Genomic DNA, 16,503 nt, shown 5'->3' with positions numbered 1-16,503 from the left:
CAGTCCACTTAAGGATCATGCCAACGTCAAAGGTGATCCTGTTGATTCCCCAGCTTAGCATGCAACTGATGGTAAGGAAGTTAAACGTCCCCTTTATTCTTCTGCAATAATTATGAACTAAAATTTGACATTGCAGATACCAATGTTGAAACCTTGGAGCTAATTCAACCAAATGCTATTGGTGCATCATCAGTTGTCCCTTCTCCTCATGTAGAGGCTACTACGAAAAAGGTATTGCATTCATCTTGCCGTTCATTTCATCATAAACTGATCCAATCCTCTTAATCAAGATTCTCTTTAAAGAGTTAAATGCACCAGGGGTCCATGAATTTATCATTGTGTACTATTTAGATCCATAAACTCTGAAATTGCATTTATAGATCACCTAACTTGTTAAATGGTGCACTGCAGGTCCATACTGCTTCATCAATGTTTTGTTGCTTATGTGGCATGCCAACGTGGCATTTTTCTACATCTAACCCCCTATAGCTAGGAACAAATGGCCTGTTTGATATAGGGCCAAGGGGGTGGCCGGTGCTCCCCAGCTGCAACCCAGCCTGTTTGATTTGCTTGGCCCCGCTGGTGGCCTAGCTCCGCGTATGCAAAACACACTCTCTCTCCTATATCCCAGGGAACGCTCCTAGGGTTTGTTTCTTTGGAGCTAGGCTCCCACCGTCCTTGCGCGGGAGATTTTGGGGCAGCGGCTCGCGCAGGAACCATGAAACTTCATCCCGCGCTCCTCCTCGCCGAAATCCGCTGTGTTTATATGTCGCCCTCCTCCCTCACTGCCTTCTCCTCCCTCCTCCAGCTCCGTCTTCCCCACTATGTTTGTGTTGAGTGACCAGCGGTGTTGGTGTGGTGGTGGTGGGCATGGTGGGCTTCTTCCTCTCTGGTCTTCATCTTTGTTTAGGCGGTCAGGATCTGCTTGGCCATGGCGCTGCTGCGCCTCCCGCTAGGCTCCGTGGACGCGGTCATCTTCCTCCTTTGTCTTCTTCCTCCTTCGGTGGTGCGATTGGTCTCGATTGGGTCAATCTACTTCGTCCCGTACCAGATCTACTTTTGCTTCCACTACGGCTCTTCTTCTTCTCTATCTTGCGCTTCTTTCTGTCTCCATCAACTCCCCTGAGGTGAACCCTCCCTCCCCCAAATCCCCTTTGCTTTCATTCTAGGGTTTTCTATTGCCCTATTTTGATTTCAATGTCTCTGTGGAATGATTGTTTGGGTACATAATGCTTGTGTAGTTGCTATGAATGTTGATTTCGAGCACTAAAACATTTATGCTACATTGTTGGTATCTTTCATATGGGTCGATGATGAATCTATCCACTGTATGCTGAAATGTTAATTCTTTTATGGTCGATGATAATTCTATCCAATGCACTAGAGGCATTCTTTTTGTGCCGCCATGCTGTTAGCTTTTGATATGAATGATTGCACTTTTATGTTGAGGCCAGCCAGGGTCTACTACAGCTGAGTTGTATGTTTGAATGTTGAATGCACATAGATGGATCAACTACACAACATGAGATGATGGCCACGTAAGCAGCTGGTTGTGGTTATGCTTTTATTTGTTGTCACTAGACCAAGAAGAATTAGGGCTCAGCTAGAGCCTATTGCTAAGTCATTCGTGGGCCTCGTGGGCATTCGATGCGCTGGTGCGCCTTGTGTGGTGGCCACGCACACTGGCCTAGGGTGTCTGGGTGCAAAGATCATGCAGTAGACCATAGACATCCATGGGCTCCTACCACTTCTTCCATGGCAACCTCGGCGGACATCAGGTCGCTTCGTGCTGCGGGCTCGAGCTGTAGGGTGGACGTCGCCGATCACTTCACGCCCATTGCGTGGCCAAAGTTTCAGGAATATAATGGATCCCCCTCTATGGTTCATACTCATCTAGCCCATCAGGTGGCTTCATGAAGCACCCTGTTGGCGAAATGGATAGGGCTGTTCACCAAGAACTACTACTAACTGCTCCAACGCCAACTTGCTCTGGCTTCTCAGAACGCAAGGGGCTCATGCTGAAGGTGCTCGTGGGGTCATCCTGGCGGCGAGGACACCATTCAGGTCATTGGGATTTAGTGCCTCGATCTAGCCAATGACCCCACCATGCCGCGCCCAACCCCACGGTTGCGCTAGCCACGACGGTCATCGTCCTCGTGTCCAGCCTCACCGCATGGCCCCATTGAGAGTAGGCTCCCCCGGAGTAGGAGCAGACGCGATGGTCCTACTCTTCTGCCCACCCTTCCCCGTCCTGACCCACGATGCTATGGGTGCCGACAGTGACCTTCTTGAGCTCGACGTCCTCTGGCGTTCCTCGCCGTGCTCCAAGAGGACGAGAGCAAGTAGCCACCCGACCTTGAATCCCACTGTTTCCACCAAGAACTTCACCTTCCTCTCCACGTCCTCCAGCAAATACAGCATCACCAGTGGCTCAACAGCAAGCAGAAGCAGGGCATCATGATGGGTTAGCCCCAGCACACAGCAACTCCACCTGCCGCTAGGCAGCAACGGCGGCATTGAGCGCTCCATGGGTGAGGATCTGGTCCCTCACCGCCTCTCGACACTAGAGGTCGCATGGAAGCTCGAGGAGGCAGGACGGCTCACCGTGACCCATGGTTCAAGAGGAGACCTTCTAGGTCAGACGCTTTGTTCGGCTGTAAGGGGTTATTAAATGAAAAAAAGTTATGCTAGCAGGCCACCTAAGTGAGAAAATGTTGATGTAGCAGCGTGGATATGTGGTGCACCATTTAACAAGTTAGATGACTTATAAATGCATTTTTAGAGTCCATGGACCTAAGTGGTACACCATGACAAATTTATGAACCTCCGATGCATTTAACTCCTCTTTAAATGTAGGCATTCGATCTTCTAGCCCTGAGCTACTCTTTCAATCTTGAGGAGTATCTTGATGGAGACAAAATTAGTTTGTCAGGCACTTCTTTCAAGGAAACCTTGCCAAAAGAGACCAAGAATCAGCTAAGAGATGTTCTACCAATATTTGAGAAGAATATAGCCGATTTTGTCCAAGATACTGATCCAATGCATAGAGTCGTCGTGGCCATCAAGGGTAATCCATTCCTAGTTCTCTCTAGAGTCTTGTCTTCCTTTTCTATCTTTGAAGATCAGGTCCTGAAGGTGAAACAGACTCAGAGGAATCTATTTGATTGTGAAACTTTATTGGCCAAGGGGAACTCTAACAGGCAAGAGGCAAAAGAACTATCATAGTTGATTGATCACTTGAAGAGCTCCTCCCTCAATATTGATCTAGAATTGTCTCAACTAGAAGCTAGGCATGTAGAACTTGAGAAGGAACTGGGAAACGTGAAGGCCGCCATTGATTGTCACAAGTCCACCCTAGCTCAAATACCTAACACCATTCAGTAAAAGAAACAGGAATTGCTGGCCAAAGCTAGAGAAGGTAGAGCTATCCGAAGTAACCTTGAGAGCATTCCTGGATCAGCTGAAGAAGATAAGCAACAGATCACAAAAGCTGATGCTATCCGGCTAGAAGTACTAAAAGCAATCTAGAATGTTCTAGATTCGTAATTCATGTATCATATATTTTGTGTAGAATCAATGACAGCCACATCCTCTATTGTCTCATTATATTTCTTGTTTCAGCTTAAAGACCTAATTTGAAATAGTCAATTCTGGACTTCTAATCTTAATCCAATTAAGTCTGAAAACACAACCTTTATTAAGAGAGACCTTCGATCTTCTATCTTTAGTCACCCGGCGTCGTATTCTCTTCGGTATTAGTGAGGTGGTGCTTCACCTTCTATTAATTGTGGTTGTCTTTTGCATGTCCCAAGGTGTCCACCTCCTTGCTCTATGGCTTCAAATATTGGCCAAGGGCACTGGCCTCGAACACATCTACACTTGCAACCATTCCTGTTCCTTTGCTTTTGTCTACCCTCGTAGAACTCTGTAGCGGCCTTTCTTTCTTTCTATAGATCTGATCAACTTCATGGCCAGTGAGGAGAACCATGGCAAGCACACGGCGGAGGAGGTCCTGAAGGAGAACCAGTGCCTCTGACACATGAGGTGAGATCAACATCTTCTACTAGTGATGATGAACTATTCTGATTTGTCTACAGATTCATTTTGAATGATAGTCTTTGTCCTCTTCCTAGGGCCAACGAGCCCTCTAATGCTATGTCTTCTACACCGGCCTCATCATCGGACTCCTTCGACTCATACAATGGTGATGATGCCCGGCGCTTCCTCCAAGAGTGGATGGCAGCCCAGGACCGCTATTCTGAGGCAACTCTAGAAAATGGCCAGCTCAAGATCTGCTTCGGGGTTTCTCAAGCTGCCCTTCATGCCGCCGAAGAAGAGGCCAGTGCCGTTCGGACACGGCTAGCAGAATCCGACGCCATGGTGGCAGGTAAGATGAATTCCCGAAATGCCTCCACTCCTATTTCCACTACCTTTATCTTGATAGTTTTCTGTTCCTATGATTGCTAGCCCTGATGGTGCAACTAGAGTCTCTCCAACTAGCGGTGAACGTGGCCACGGACGTTGTCAATGCTCGGGGTTCCCTCATCAATGCTCGTCTCAAAGACATCCTGGCTCATGTTTAGGAGAACGCCCTCCATGGCTTTCATCATGGTGCATCGATGGCACTAACCATGGCGCAAGTCTAGACCGGGTATGAGCTCCACACCATGGAGACTAGTTTCCCAATGGACGATGGCCTTGAGGAACATGAGGACCTGATGGAAGAATTCATTGTAGTGGCGAAGGCCATTATGGACATCACACCCGCTCAGGATTTGGTGAACAAGGTCTTTGATTAGATTGTACTTAGGGTGAACAAATGAATGAAATCTTTTGCTCTTCTATGAACGTGTCTTAGTGCAATGCCCCTGTACAAGTCATGAATGTTTTTGTTTTATTCTTTGCTCTAGAGGCGATACATATCATAATGGCTTTTTTGTATTTTAAGTTTCTTCATTTTTGAACTAGAGGTGATACCTTTCTGGTACTGGCTATTAGAGCCGATGACTAAACGAATCGGCTATCAAGTGTTGATCAAACGCTAGTATAATATTCCTTCAAATATGTTTCATCGATTACTATTAACAAGTTGCACCAAAACTCTTCAAACCAAAGGTTAAATGATCGATCGATCCAGAGCAAGCATCTCATCAAGTGCAACAAAACTTTGTTTAAGAAATCCATCAATTCTGACCCACACATATGATTCCATTTAGCATTCATACATTAGCCTAAACCCATATTCAGAACTAATGCTTATTTTCCCTTATTCTAATGGTCGATGTGAAGCCATGACTACTAACTAAAACAAACTCTAAGAGCTGATTGCTTGAATCGGCTATTGGCTTTCATTACTGATCTTAATGAAGCCTCCTTCCCATAACTTGCCAGAAAAGCATTCAAAATCTCCTAGTTCCCAAAAGACTGGATTGGCTATTGCGATGCTCATAGATTCATCAGCGTGAACCAGCTCAACATCATCTCCATGCCATTGAATCAAACACCGATGCATGGTTGATGGTACACAATAGTTCACATGAATCCAATCATGACCAAGGACCAAACTGTATGACCCTTTTCCATCAATGATGAAGAACGTGGTGAGCAGAGTCTTACTCCTGATTGTTAGTTCAATGTTTATTGCCCCCTAGGTCTTAGACGCATTACCTCCAAAATCTTTAAGCATCATGTCAGTCTCCATCGGATCTCCTAGTCCCTTGCCAAGTTTACAAAAAGTGGTATAAGGCATGAGATTGATTGAAGCGCCTCCATCCACCAACATCTTACTCATTGGCTTCCCATCAACCAAACCTTTCACATATAAAGCTTTTAAGTGCCGATGCTTGACTGGTTTATCAAATATTGCTTGTTGTATGATCATCAACTTGTGTTGGGGACCTAACACTGGGGTACCCTAGGAGGTGGAACCAATAACCATTGAATGTTAAAAACTTCCGGACGGACAATGGCGCCGCTACATTCCTTGCCTGAATGATGGGAGTTTGGTTCCGCCTCACCCGACGCCTTTGGGCCAAGCTCCGCCTCGCCCAAGGGCTAAGGGATAGACTTCGCCTCACCCAACGCCTTTGTGCCAGCTTCACCTCGCCCGAGGGCTAAGGGATAGACACCACCTCGCTTGACCCCTGAGGGACGGGCGTGGTCTCACCTGAGGGATGAGGACTGGTCGCCGCCTCGCCTGACATCTAAGGACGAACCTCACCTCACTCAATGTCCAAAGATTGGTTTCATCTTGCCTGACAACATGTCCCCATTCCCTCATGATGATAGGTACAGGGCAGGATGAGATGTGCAGGTCAACCGTGCCTTCAAGGACCATACCCTGCGCCTCGGCGTACAGTTAGGGAATGACGGGATGGGTGCTTTAGACCCTTCTGGGTGTAGCAGAGCCTAAAAAGTGTTGCGGGTGCGTGCTCTTCGCCCTGTAGAGTTGTAGGTGCCACCTTTAGCTCTAGGACATGGAACCCGATGAAGATATGTGACAACCACTATGGTCCAGGAAAGGACTCACATCCTCCACAAATGACGAATGTGCAGTCACCACGTTATGATCACAGGGGAGCTGCGTCTGCTTCCTAGCCCCTCGGGTCCACCAGATCAGAAGAGCTTGCTTCAGCCTCCGGACACCCTCTCCAATCGGAAGACATTGCCCACAACACTACTCTAGACCCCGACCCCATGTCCCTCCAATAGAGACTCATAGGAACCAGAAGGCATGCGGAGCAAGGCTGGGTGAGGCTCATAAGTCAAAACCACTGTACTATAGTCCATACCCTACGTGGGGCAGTACTCTGTAACCATCCTAACATTCTACAGAGGCATCGATAGTATTATAGGCGCTTATCATCCTTTCGCACCCACCAGAATGGACAATAAGGCTGGGTAGACGTGAGCAACAAGGCTAAATAGCGTATGCACCCTAGCCCTCTCACTTGTAAAGCTGTCCCCTTCATCTATAAAAGGGGATGCGCTTCCTCCAACAAAGGGACTGACTTTTGATGGCACAACACACAACACACATAGTCAAGCTGCTACCAAGCTCTTGGCCTCCTTTTGACCCTTCCATCAGAGACTTGGGACTAGTCCCTCTCTCGATCGTTTGTACCCCCTACTACAAACCGTTTTTCGGTGCTAATAACACAAGCAGCAACAGACTGAACATAGGGACATTCGACCCAAACCAGTATAAATCTTGTGTCCTTTAGCGCACCATCTGGGCCTAACGTGCATCACTATAAATTTACTTGCCAGTGCTTCTACGAAACACCGACAATTGGCGCGCCAGGTAGGGGCCTTTACACGTTCCAAATCAGGCCTCGGATGGCCACTCACACAATCAGCTAGGTCCCGGGTGCACACATGCGTTTCGGTAACCTAGATTTCATCGTTACACTAGGAGGAGAGCTGGCGCTGGCCCACACGGCCGTCCAGTCTCTCCCTTCCGTCAGCCTTAGCCACCAGAGGCTCGAGGGCCAGCCAGGCGACTCCCTTGGACCCCAGTTATCCAGGGAGGCCTCGCACTGCATCACCCTATCTCTAGAAGGCCCCATATGGAGTGCCCCAATGGTGTTTCTATTCGGTCTTCGCAATGCCACGGCGACCGCTAGCCACCTTCTAGCACTACACATGGTTCAGCCACCCACGGACAGCGAGTTCATGGGGACAATTGAACATGATATGGAGACTCTCCACAGGCTCCTCATGGAGGAGCCAGGATTGTTCTCTAGCTCTGACTCCAGTAGTGGGAGCCATCACCCTTCCTGGGAATGCTTCATGGCGCAAACCCCTGAGGGGCATGCCAAAAGCATCTCCGAGGAAGAGGCTACCCCAACAAGCAACCCTGATGGCAGGTCCAGGGGAGAGGCAGCAGCCCCATCTCGCTTAAGGATGGAGCAGCTGAGAGCCTACAAGCTAGAGATCGATGAGGCTAGACAAGGGCTCATCCGGGAGTCAGTGGACATCAATCGCGAGATTGAACGCTGCAAAAGCGGTGGGTGTGCCCGTGCCATGGCCCGCACTATACACCAAAGGATCTTCACCAATGACGGGACCCTTCCTCACTTTGCTTGGGTGAGCCAAAACATCGTCATAGCGATGGCCTTGCTGCACAGCCTTCCAAAGGCCACAATGTCCGAGGATCGCCGCGCTCGCCAAGAAATTCACACGTTGCTCGAGCGTGTGGCAGTGCAGTAGGTAGAAAGCTCATTGTCCCAACAACGTAAGTCCAATGCTAGCCAGTGCATGCCCTCAGTGTGCCCCACCAAGGACGCATCTGTTCACCAGACACCACCAGGCGATAGGCAGCTCTCCGCCGTCCTAGTAAATCAACGTCTCAGCCACGACCGTGACGTGCGCAGCACCATCGATGCCCGTAGGCATGCCCACGGCGACACAGGAGAGGCAGCCCACTGTGGCTACCATCTTCAACATGGTGGACACTACGACAGCGGTGAGGATCGAAGCCCAAGCCCTAGCCTACTAGGCCCTCAGGCCTTTGGCCGACACATCCTCAATGCTACGTTCCCACTAAGGTACCGACCGCCAACAAATATCCCTAAATATTCTGGGGAAACAAACCCTAGGCTTTGGCTTAAAGAATATCGGCTTGCATGTTAGGCCGGTGGTGCGAGTGATGACGATTTCATTATTCACAATCTCCCACTATTCTTGGCCAATTCGGTGCGAGCATGGTTGGAGCACCTACCGTCCAACGCCATTCAAAGTTGGGCGGATCTGACGGAGAACTTCATGGGGAACTTCCAGGGCACCTACAAACACCCAAAAACCCATGGGACCTCAAGAACTACCACTAGAAGGCCGGTGAAACCCTCCACGGGTACATCTGGCGCTTCTCTCGGTAGTGCAACGAGCTCCCTAATGTCACCGACGCCGACGTGATAGGAGCCTTCCTATCTAGGACAACCTATGAGTATTTGGTTCACAAGCTAGGGCATAGGGGCCCATGGACCACCAAGGAGCTCCTGAACATCGCCACCAGCCACGCCTCAGGAGAGGAGGCGGTTGGGGCCATCTTTGACCGCTCCGACGGCAAGGCAAGGCGGGACAAGGATGCCGGCGAGGGTGCCTCCAACCGTCCCGCCAAAAGAAAAAACAAGAAGCAATGGCACGACAGCTCACTCATGGCCACCACCGATCACAAGGGTGGCCGGAAGCCCGCGGAGGGTGCTCTGAACCACTTTGAGAAAATGCTCGAGGGGCCATGCCCAAACTATGTTTTTCCCGGCCAAGCATCTATACAAGGATTGCGGCCTCATGCGCAAATACTTGTCCTGGGGCCTCAACAAAGGGGAGCAGGGGAAGGAGCCTGCCCCCACCATAGACGACGTAGAGGAGAAGGACGATGCCTTCCCAATGCCAAACAGCGCCCTCATGATCTTCGGAGGAGCAGCGGCCTACGACTCCAAGCGCCGCTAGAAGGTCGCACGCCGCGAGGTCTATACGGCCGAACCAGCCATGCCTACCTTCCTCTAGTGGTCAAAGTCCACCATAACCTTCAACCAGACCAACCATCTGGATGCCGTCCCACACCCGGGAAGGTACCTGCTTGTCATCGACCCGATCGTCAGCCCAAAGCGGCTCAGAAAAGTACTGATGGATAGAGGCAGCGGCCTCAATATCATGTACGCCAAGATGCTCGATGAGATGGGCGTCGACCGAACAAACCTCCACCCCATCTGAGCACCTTTCCATGGCGTCGTGCCTGGTAGGTAGGCCATATCGCTAGGGCAGATCGATCTACCCATCACTTTTGGGGATCAGTCCAATTACAGGACTGAGACCCTTACCTTTGACGTGGTAGGATTCCCCAGAACCTTCCACACCATCCTCAAATGTCCATGCTACGTGAAGTTCATGGCTGTTCCCAACTACACGTACCTCAAGCTAAAGATGCCAGACCCCCACAGGGTCATCATCATCATCACCTCCTTCCGTCGCGCTTATGAGTGCAAAGTCGAATGCTGCGGCCATGCCTCAGCAGTTGCCACCTCCGAAGAGCTTGCCACCCTCAGGGAGGAGGTCATTGAAGAAACACCTAATGCAAAGAGGTCGTCTGGATCATTCAAATCAGCAGAAGGGTCCAAGGAGGCCCTTGTGGACTCCAGCAGCTCCGAGGGCAAAAAGTCCGCATTGGAACCACGCTCTCCATCGAATAGGAAAACATGCTCGTTGACTTCCTCCATGATAACAAAGACATATTTGCGTGGAAACCCTCGAATATGCTAGGCATCCTAAGGGAGGTCGCCGAGCATACCCTAAAAATCCTCCTAGGCTCCAAGCTGGTGAAACAACGCCTGTGACGCTTTGACAAGGAAAAACGCAAGGCCATCAACGAAGAGATAGCAAAACTGTTGGCTGATGGGTTCATCAAGGAAGTACACCACCCAGAGTGGTTAGCAAATCCCATTCTTGTGTGAAAGAATAGCGGGAAATGGAGGATGTGTGTCGATTATACAGGCCTCAACAAAGCGTGCCCAAAGGATCTGTTTCCTTTGCCACGAATAGACCAAATAGTCGATTCCACCTCAGGGTGCGAAACCCTCTGCTTCCTTGACGCATACTCTGGCTACCACCAGATCATGATGAAAGAGTCCAACCAGCTCATGACATCTTTTATCACCCCCTTTGGATCATTCTGCTACATTTCAATGCCATTCGGTCTAAAGAACGTAGGGGCAACTTACCAGCACTGTATGCTCAATTACTTCGGGGACCTCATCGGGTGGACCATTGAGGCCTACGTCGATGACATCGTAGTTAAGTCCAAATAGGCTGACCATCTTGTCGCTGACCTCGAACGAACCTTTGCGAAACTCTGGGCAAATAGCATCAAACTCAATCCTAAAAAATGGGTTTTTGGGGTCCCGAGGGGCATGCTGCTCGGCTTCATTGTCTTCGAGCATGGCATTGAAGCCAACCCAGAGAAGATCTCAACCATCACAAGGATGGGTCTGATCCAAAACATAAAGGGGGTTCAATGGATCATGGGGTGCCTTGCCGCCCTCAGCCGATTCATTTCACGCCTCGGCGAATGAGGACTCCCCCTTTATCGACTCCTAAAGAAGTCCAACCACTTCATGTGGACAGCCGAGGCCCAGGAGGTGCTTGACATGGTTAAGCAATTTCTAACTAAACCCCTGATCCTAGTCCCTCCAAGCAACAGAGGATCCCTCCTATTGTACATTGTGGCCACCATGCAAGTGGTCAGCACTGCCTTAGTAGTAGAGCAGGAGGAAGAGGGGCACACCTTCAAGGTATAGTGCCCTATATATTTCATTAGCAAGGTGCTATCCAACTCCAAAACCCGTTACTCCCAAATCCAGAAACTCCTCTACACCGTCCTCATCACCAAGAGGAAGCTACGCCACTACTTCGAGTCACACCCTGTGATAGTCATGATGTCACTCCCCCTCAATGAGGTCGTCTGTAGCCAAGACGCTATAGGAAGAACCACAAAGTGGGCGCTCGAACTGATGGATCAGGGCATTGCTTATGCCCCCCGGACAGTGATCAAATCCTAGGTGCTGGCCAACTTCATCGCAGAGTGGACCAAAGTCTAGATGCCACTAGCAGTCGTCGATCAAGAGTATTGGACAATGTACTTTGATGGATCACTGATGAAAAAGGGCACCAGCGTAGGATTAGTCTTCATATCACCCCTTGGGGTCCACATGAGGTACATGGTTTGGCTCCATTTCTCCTCATCAAACAATATCATAGAATACAAAGCGCTCATCAATGGCCTACGAATCGCCATCGAGCTAGGCATCCGATGCCTCGACATTAGGGGCGACTCCTAGCTAGTCATCAACTAGGTCATGAAGGAGTCGAGCTGCCATGATGCCAAGATGGAGGCATACTGCCAAGAAGTCCGATGGCTGGAGGACAGATTCGACGACCTCGAACTCAATCACATCCCAAGGCGTCTCAATGAGTAGCCGATGTGCTCACAAAAGCAGCATCCGGCCAAGAGCTAGTCCCGGCAGGTGTCTTTGCCAGCGATCAACACAAACCTTTGGTATGCTACGCGAGGTTGGAATAGGCCGACGATGGCCCATCTAATCCAACCCCGGGGGCCGATCCGCCAACTGCTCTACCCGACCCCAAGGTCATGGAGCTTGAAGAGGACCCAGCAGCAGAGTTTGACCCTCCCAATGACTGGAGAACACTTTACCTCAACTACCTCCTCTGTGACACACTATCGGCAGACAAGACGGAAGCCCAATGGCTCACACGTCGTGCCAAGTCCTTCGTTCTTGTAGAAGGCAAACTCTACAAACAGAGCCATACCAGGATCCTATAGCTCTGTATCCCTAGCGAACAGGGAAAACTTCTGCTGAGCGATATCCACGGTGGAGTCTATGGTCACCATGCCACACCATGGACCTTGGTTGGAAATGCATTCCAACATGGCTTCTACTGGCCCACCGTAGTAACCGATGCCGAGCAAATTGTACGCACCTGCGAAGGATGTCAGTACTACACTTGGCAGATTCACCTTCTAGCCTAGGTGCTCTAGATGATCCCCATCACGTGGCCCTTCATGGTCTAGGGGCTCGACCTGGTTGGGCCACTCAAAAGGTGCCTGGGGGCTTCACCCATCTACTTGTCACCATAGATAAGTTTACAAAATGGATCAAAGCTCGACCGATCTCCATGATCAAATCCAAGCAAGATGTGCTATTCTTCCTCGACATCATCCATCGCTTCAGAGTACCAAACTCCATCATCACATACAATAGCATGCAGTTCACTGGTAGGAAATTCATCCGATTCTATGATGAGTAACACATCCGGATCAATTGGGCTGCCATTGCGCACCCCTGGATGAATGGGTAGGTCAAGCACGCAAATGGCATGCTCCTGCAAGGCCTTAAGCCTAGAATTTTCAACCAGTTCAACAAGTTCGGCGCGCACTGGCTCGTTGAGCTTCTGGCCATACTCTGGAGCCTAAGGACAACTCCTAGCCAGGCCACCGGCTACACACCCTTCTTCATGGTCTACGGTTCTGAGGCCATTCTCCCAACGGACCTTGACTATGGAGCACCAAGAATTAGAGCATACGACGAACAGGGGGCTAAGGCATCCCACCAAGGACACCATGGACCAGCTAGATGAAGCCCGCGACATCACCCTCCTCCGTTCAGCTAAGTACCAGTAGGCGTTGTGATGGTACCACAACCGACGGGTGTGGGGTTGAGCCTTCAATGTTGGGGACCTCGTCCTCCCACCTTGTGCACAGCAACAAGGACCGCCACAAGCTCTCCCCGCCCTAGGAGGGGGTCTTACGTCATCGTAGAAGTACTTTGCCCGGGCGCTTATAGGTTGAAAACCATCAACGGCAAGGTCTTCACCAACACCTGGAACATTGAGCAGCTACATCATTTTTACCCTTAAATAAACGCATGTTTCTTCTTATCAGTTTTTGTCTTTACAAAACCCCAATCTTTAGTGACATCCGACCCCTACAAATTGTGAGGGGCCAGACCTCATTTGGGGGGCTGATACAAGTACAAGTACATTTATCTTGCAAACACTTCCTATATTATCTTTGAAAACTTTATTTAAGTTTTCTAATCTTCTCGTAAACAAGTTCTAAGGACTAAGATTTTGGGAACAAATTCTAAGTACAACTGGTAGGACTGCGGGAGACCCATGCCCCAGCGGCTACAACCTCTTTGCTCACCAGCATGATCAGAATTAATTCACCCACACTCCTAGTTTTCTTACAACTTGGGACACAGGAAGGGTTGGAGGGCACCGAAACCTTTTCTACAAGAAGAGAAAGCTGAAAAGCTGTTTGCCGTAACAAAAGATGGAAATTTGTTCATTTTTGCACAAATTAACCACTTACAAAATGATTTCATCACGCAAAGGACTAATGTACTCCTAAAATTCAAAGGACTGTTCACTCGGGAGCTCCCCCAAACTTATTCAGTTACAGTCTCTGCTTAGCTTTACTACGAGTACTACTGCGGTCGCCACACCAAGCCCTCTATCAGCAACGTCCGGGCATGTACACGGACCAGTTCATCTACTGTGGCCGCCATGCCAAGCTCTCCAACGGCAATGTCTGGGCATGTACACGGACCAGTTCATCTACTATGGCCGCCGCGCCATGCTCTCCATCGGTGACGTTCCACCGCTTTGCCGGATCATTGAAAGCGCCATCATCTGTGACAATGGCACACTCTGCCGGGACGCCCAGGGACTACGCCGTCGTCATTAGCCACAACCCCGACAATGGTGCCTCTATCGAGACACCTGGGGACTACGCCATCATCATCAGCCGCAACCCTAACAACGGCATTGGGGCAGGACAGCGCCTCCCGCTGAAGGAAGGCCGCAACCAACGGTGACGAAATTAACAACGCTCATCACCCTCAGCACCTTTTCTCCTTCGGCAGCAGTGACCCCTCCTTAGCACAGGCAAACCTGCCACCATCTCATCTACGTTGGATAACCTCCAGCTCGACATTGCACTCTAGAATCACGGGCGGACTGTGAGTTCTTCTCTCCCTAACATTACCCTCTCTCAGTTAGGAGCTGATGCATTCGGTGAGAAGAAAGGAAAAGAGGTGGTGAGGAGGTGGGGTGAGAACTCTTTCCCCCCTATTTAAAGAGGGGGCTTGGCAGCTAAGGAAAGGCGAAAGGTTCAGACGAAAAACTCTCTGCCTTCCCCTATTCAATGCAAATGCGAAATCAATGCTAACAGAAATCTAAGGGGACACGTCGAAAACGACGGGACGCGCTTTGATCGATGGGACGCCACCTGGTAAGCCAGAACGTCACCTGGGCATGGCCCACCACTAATGCGCCCTAGACACAAGAATCGGGACACACTCACCTGCAGGCGACTCTCCGCTTCCCCAGGTAGGACCAGGGATGACCCAATGATGGAACCTCCTTCTAGGGGGAGCCCAAACGGGCCTCCTGGGCAATCGGTTGGCCAGGCAAAAGAAATGGGTGAACAGGAAACCCTAACCCACGCCAGAAATAGTCTTCGAATACCACCTGCTTCGTCAGCATGAGACGTGGGAAAGGACTCACCGTGGGCTAGCCACCATCTGGTGGTAGCACGGTCGGGGAGAACGCCGGCTTCCACTAATCGGTTTAGCTCAGCTTCTCTTGTTTGTGACGGCACCCACTCCTCGTCGCGTTGGGCCATGGCGTCTGCCTTCTTGGGACTCGTCTTCTTCAATTTTGTAGCTCCCTCTTCGGTGCCATCTCTTAGATCTGGTTAGGGTTTGGCGGTGGAGGCAAATGTGGTTGCGGATTCGGTGGACCGAGAGACGATGAGAAAGATGAAGTGGAAAAGGTGGGAACGGGGTCAGCGGTGGCACTATTATATAGGATTTTCCCCACCGTTCTACATTCATGGGGTTTTTTAGGAACCGTTCCCATGATCTGTGCTGCTTTGATTTCTCTGATGTGGCATATGGGCCTTTACCTAGGCTTCTACACAACAGCAACCCATGTCGCTCATTTATCGCTGCCATCAGTTGCTTCTCGCCAAAATATTGTCGACTTCTTCGCCATTTATTGAGGCTCAGTAATTGACACTATACAATCGTTACTCTAATTTTTTCTCCATGGTTCAATGTCTCCAATGACTCCGCCTGTAGCTTGGGAACTGGTGGCCTGCTCCATTGGTCTTTGATTGTTTTTCTATTTTGACCCTAGCACCACATACTGCGTCACCTCTATAGGCTCAGGGACTAAGTGGGCACACTTCACCTTGCGGTGAATGTGCTTTGTCCCTTTTTAGGCCATGCCCAGGGACTGGCTGCCTGCTCGGCTGATTTTCTAGTATTATTCTAATTTCTAACCCTAGCACTATATCATATGCTATCAGGCTTGGGGACTAAGTGGGCACACTTCACCTCACGGTGAGTGTGCGGGATTTTTCTCGAAGACTACATGCCTATAGAGGAAGACTGACACCTACAACTTTGTTTGAACTCTAAGTGGGCACACTTGGTCCACTGTGGAGAAATTTTGGATTCTAAACTTGAGCTCCTTAACACCCTTATGGCAAGCCGTACTTGGGTCACACTGCTCAGTGATAGGTCACACTGCTCGGCGGTAGTTCATGCTGCTCGGTGATGGTTCACGTTGCTCGGCGATAGGTCATGCTGCTCGGCAATAGGTCACGCTGCTCGGCAATGGTTCACACTACTCAGCGATGGTTCACGCTGCTCAGTAGTTCAACATGGTGGTTGGACCATGAGCTTGACTGCTCGGTGTTTATTCGCACTTGCTCGGACGAGCTCAAGACAGCATTGCACAACGGGTACAAGGCGCTTAGGGACTAGCTATGGAGTGTATGACCCTAGATACCCACGGTAGGCCACATGGGCTGCGCCCCTAGGGGTGGCCAACCCATAAGAAGAAGCCTTGCGGGGCATGACTCTGCTCGGTGCCTCCCGCAAAGCATCGGAAAGATATCCTTAAGATACTTCAAGA

The 16,503-nt window shown here is 50.1% G+C and overlaps 1 protein-coding gene across 1 annotated transcript; it reads left to right on the top strand.

Moving 5' to 3' along the window:
• Positions 1-14,051: 14,051 nt before the first annotated feature.
• Positions 14,052-14,396, top strand: LOC136531859 (large ribosomal subunit protein uL2-like). Its single transcript, XM_066524510.1, has one exon. The coding sequence runs from the start codon at positions 14,052-14,054 to the stop codon at positions 14,394-14,396; it is 345 nt and encodes a 114-aa protein (XP_066380607.1).
• Positions 14,397-16,503: the final 2,107 nt, after the last annotated feature.

This window comes from Miscanthus floridulus, unplaced genomic scaffold (genome assembly GCF_019320115.1).
Source record: "Miscanthus floridulus cultivar M001 unplaced genomic scaffold, ASM1932011v1 fs_460_4_5, whole genome shotgun sequence".
Classification (NCBI taxonomy): Eukaryota; Viridiplantae; Streptophyta; class Magnoliopsida; order Poales; family Poaceae; genus Miscanthus; species Miscanthus floridulus.
The sequence above is the reverse complement of the archived record's forward strand: the minus strand, read 5'-3'. Positions and strand labels throughout refer to the sequence as shown.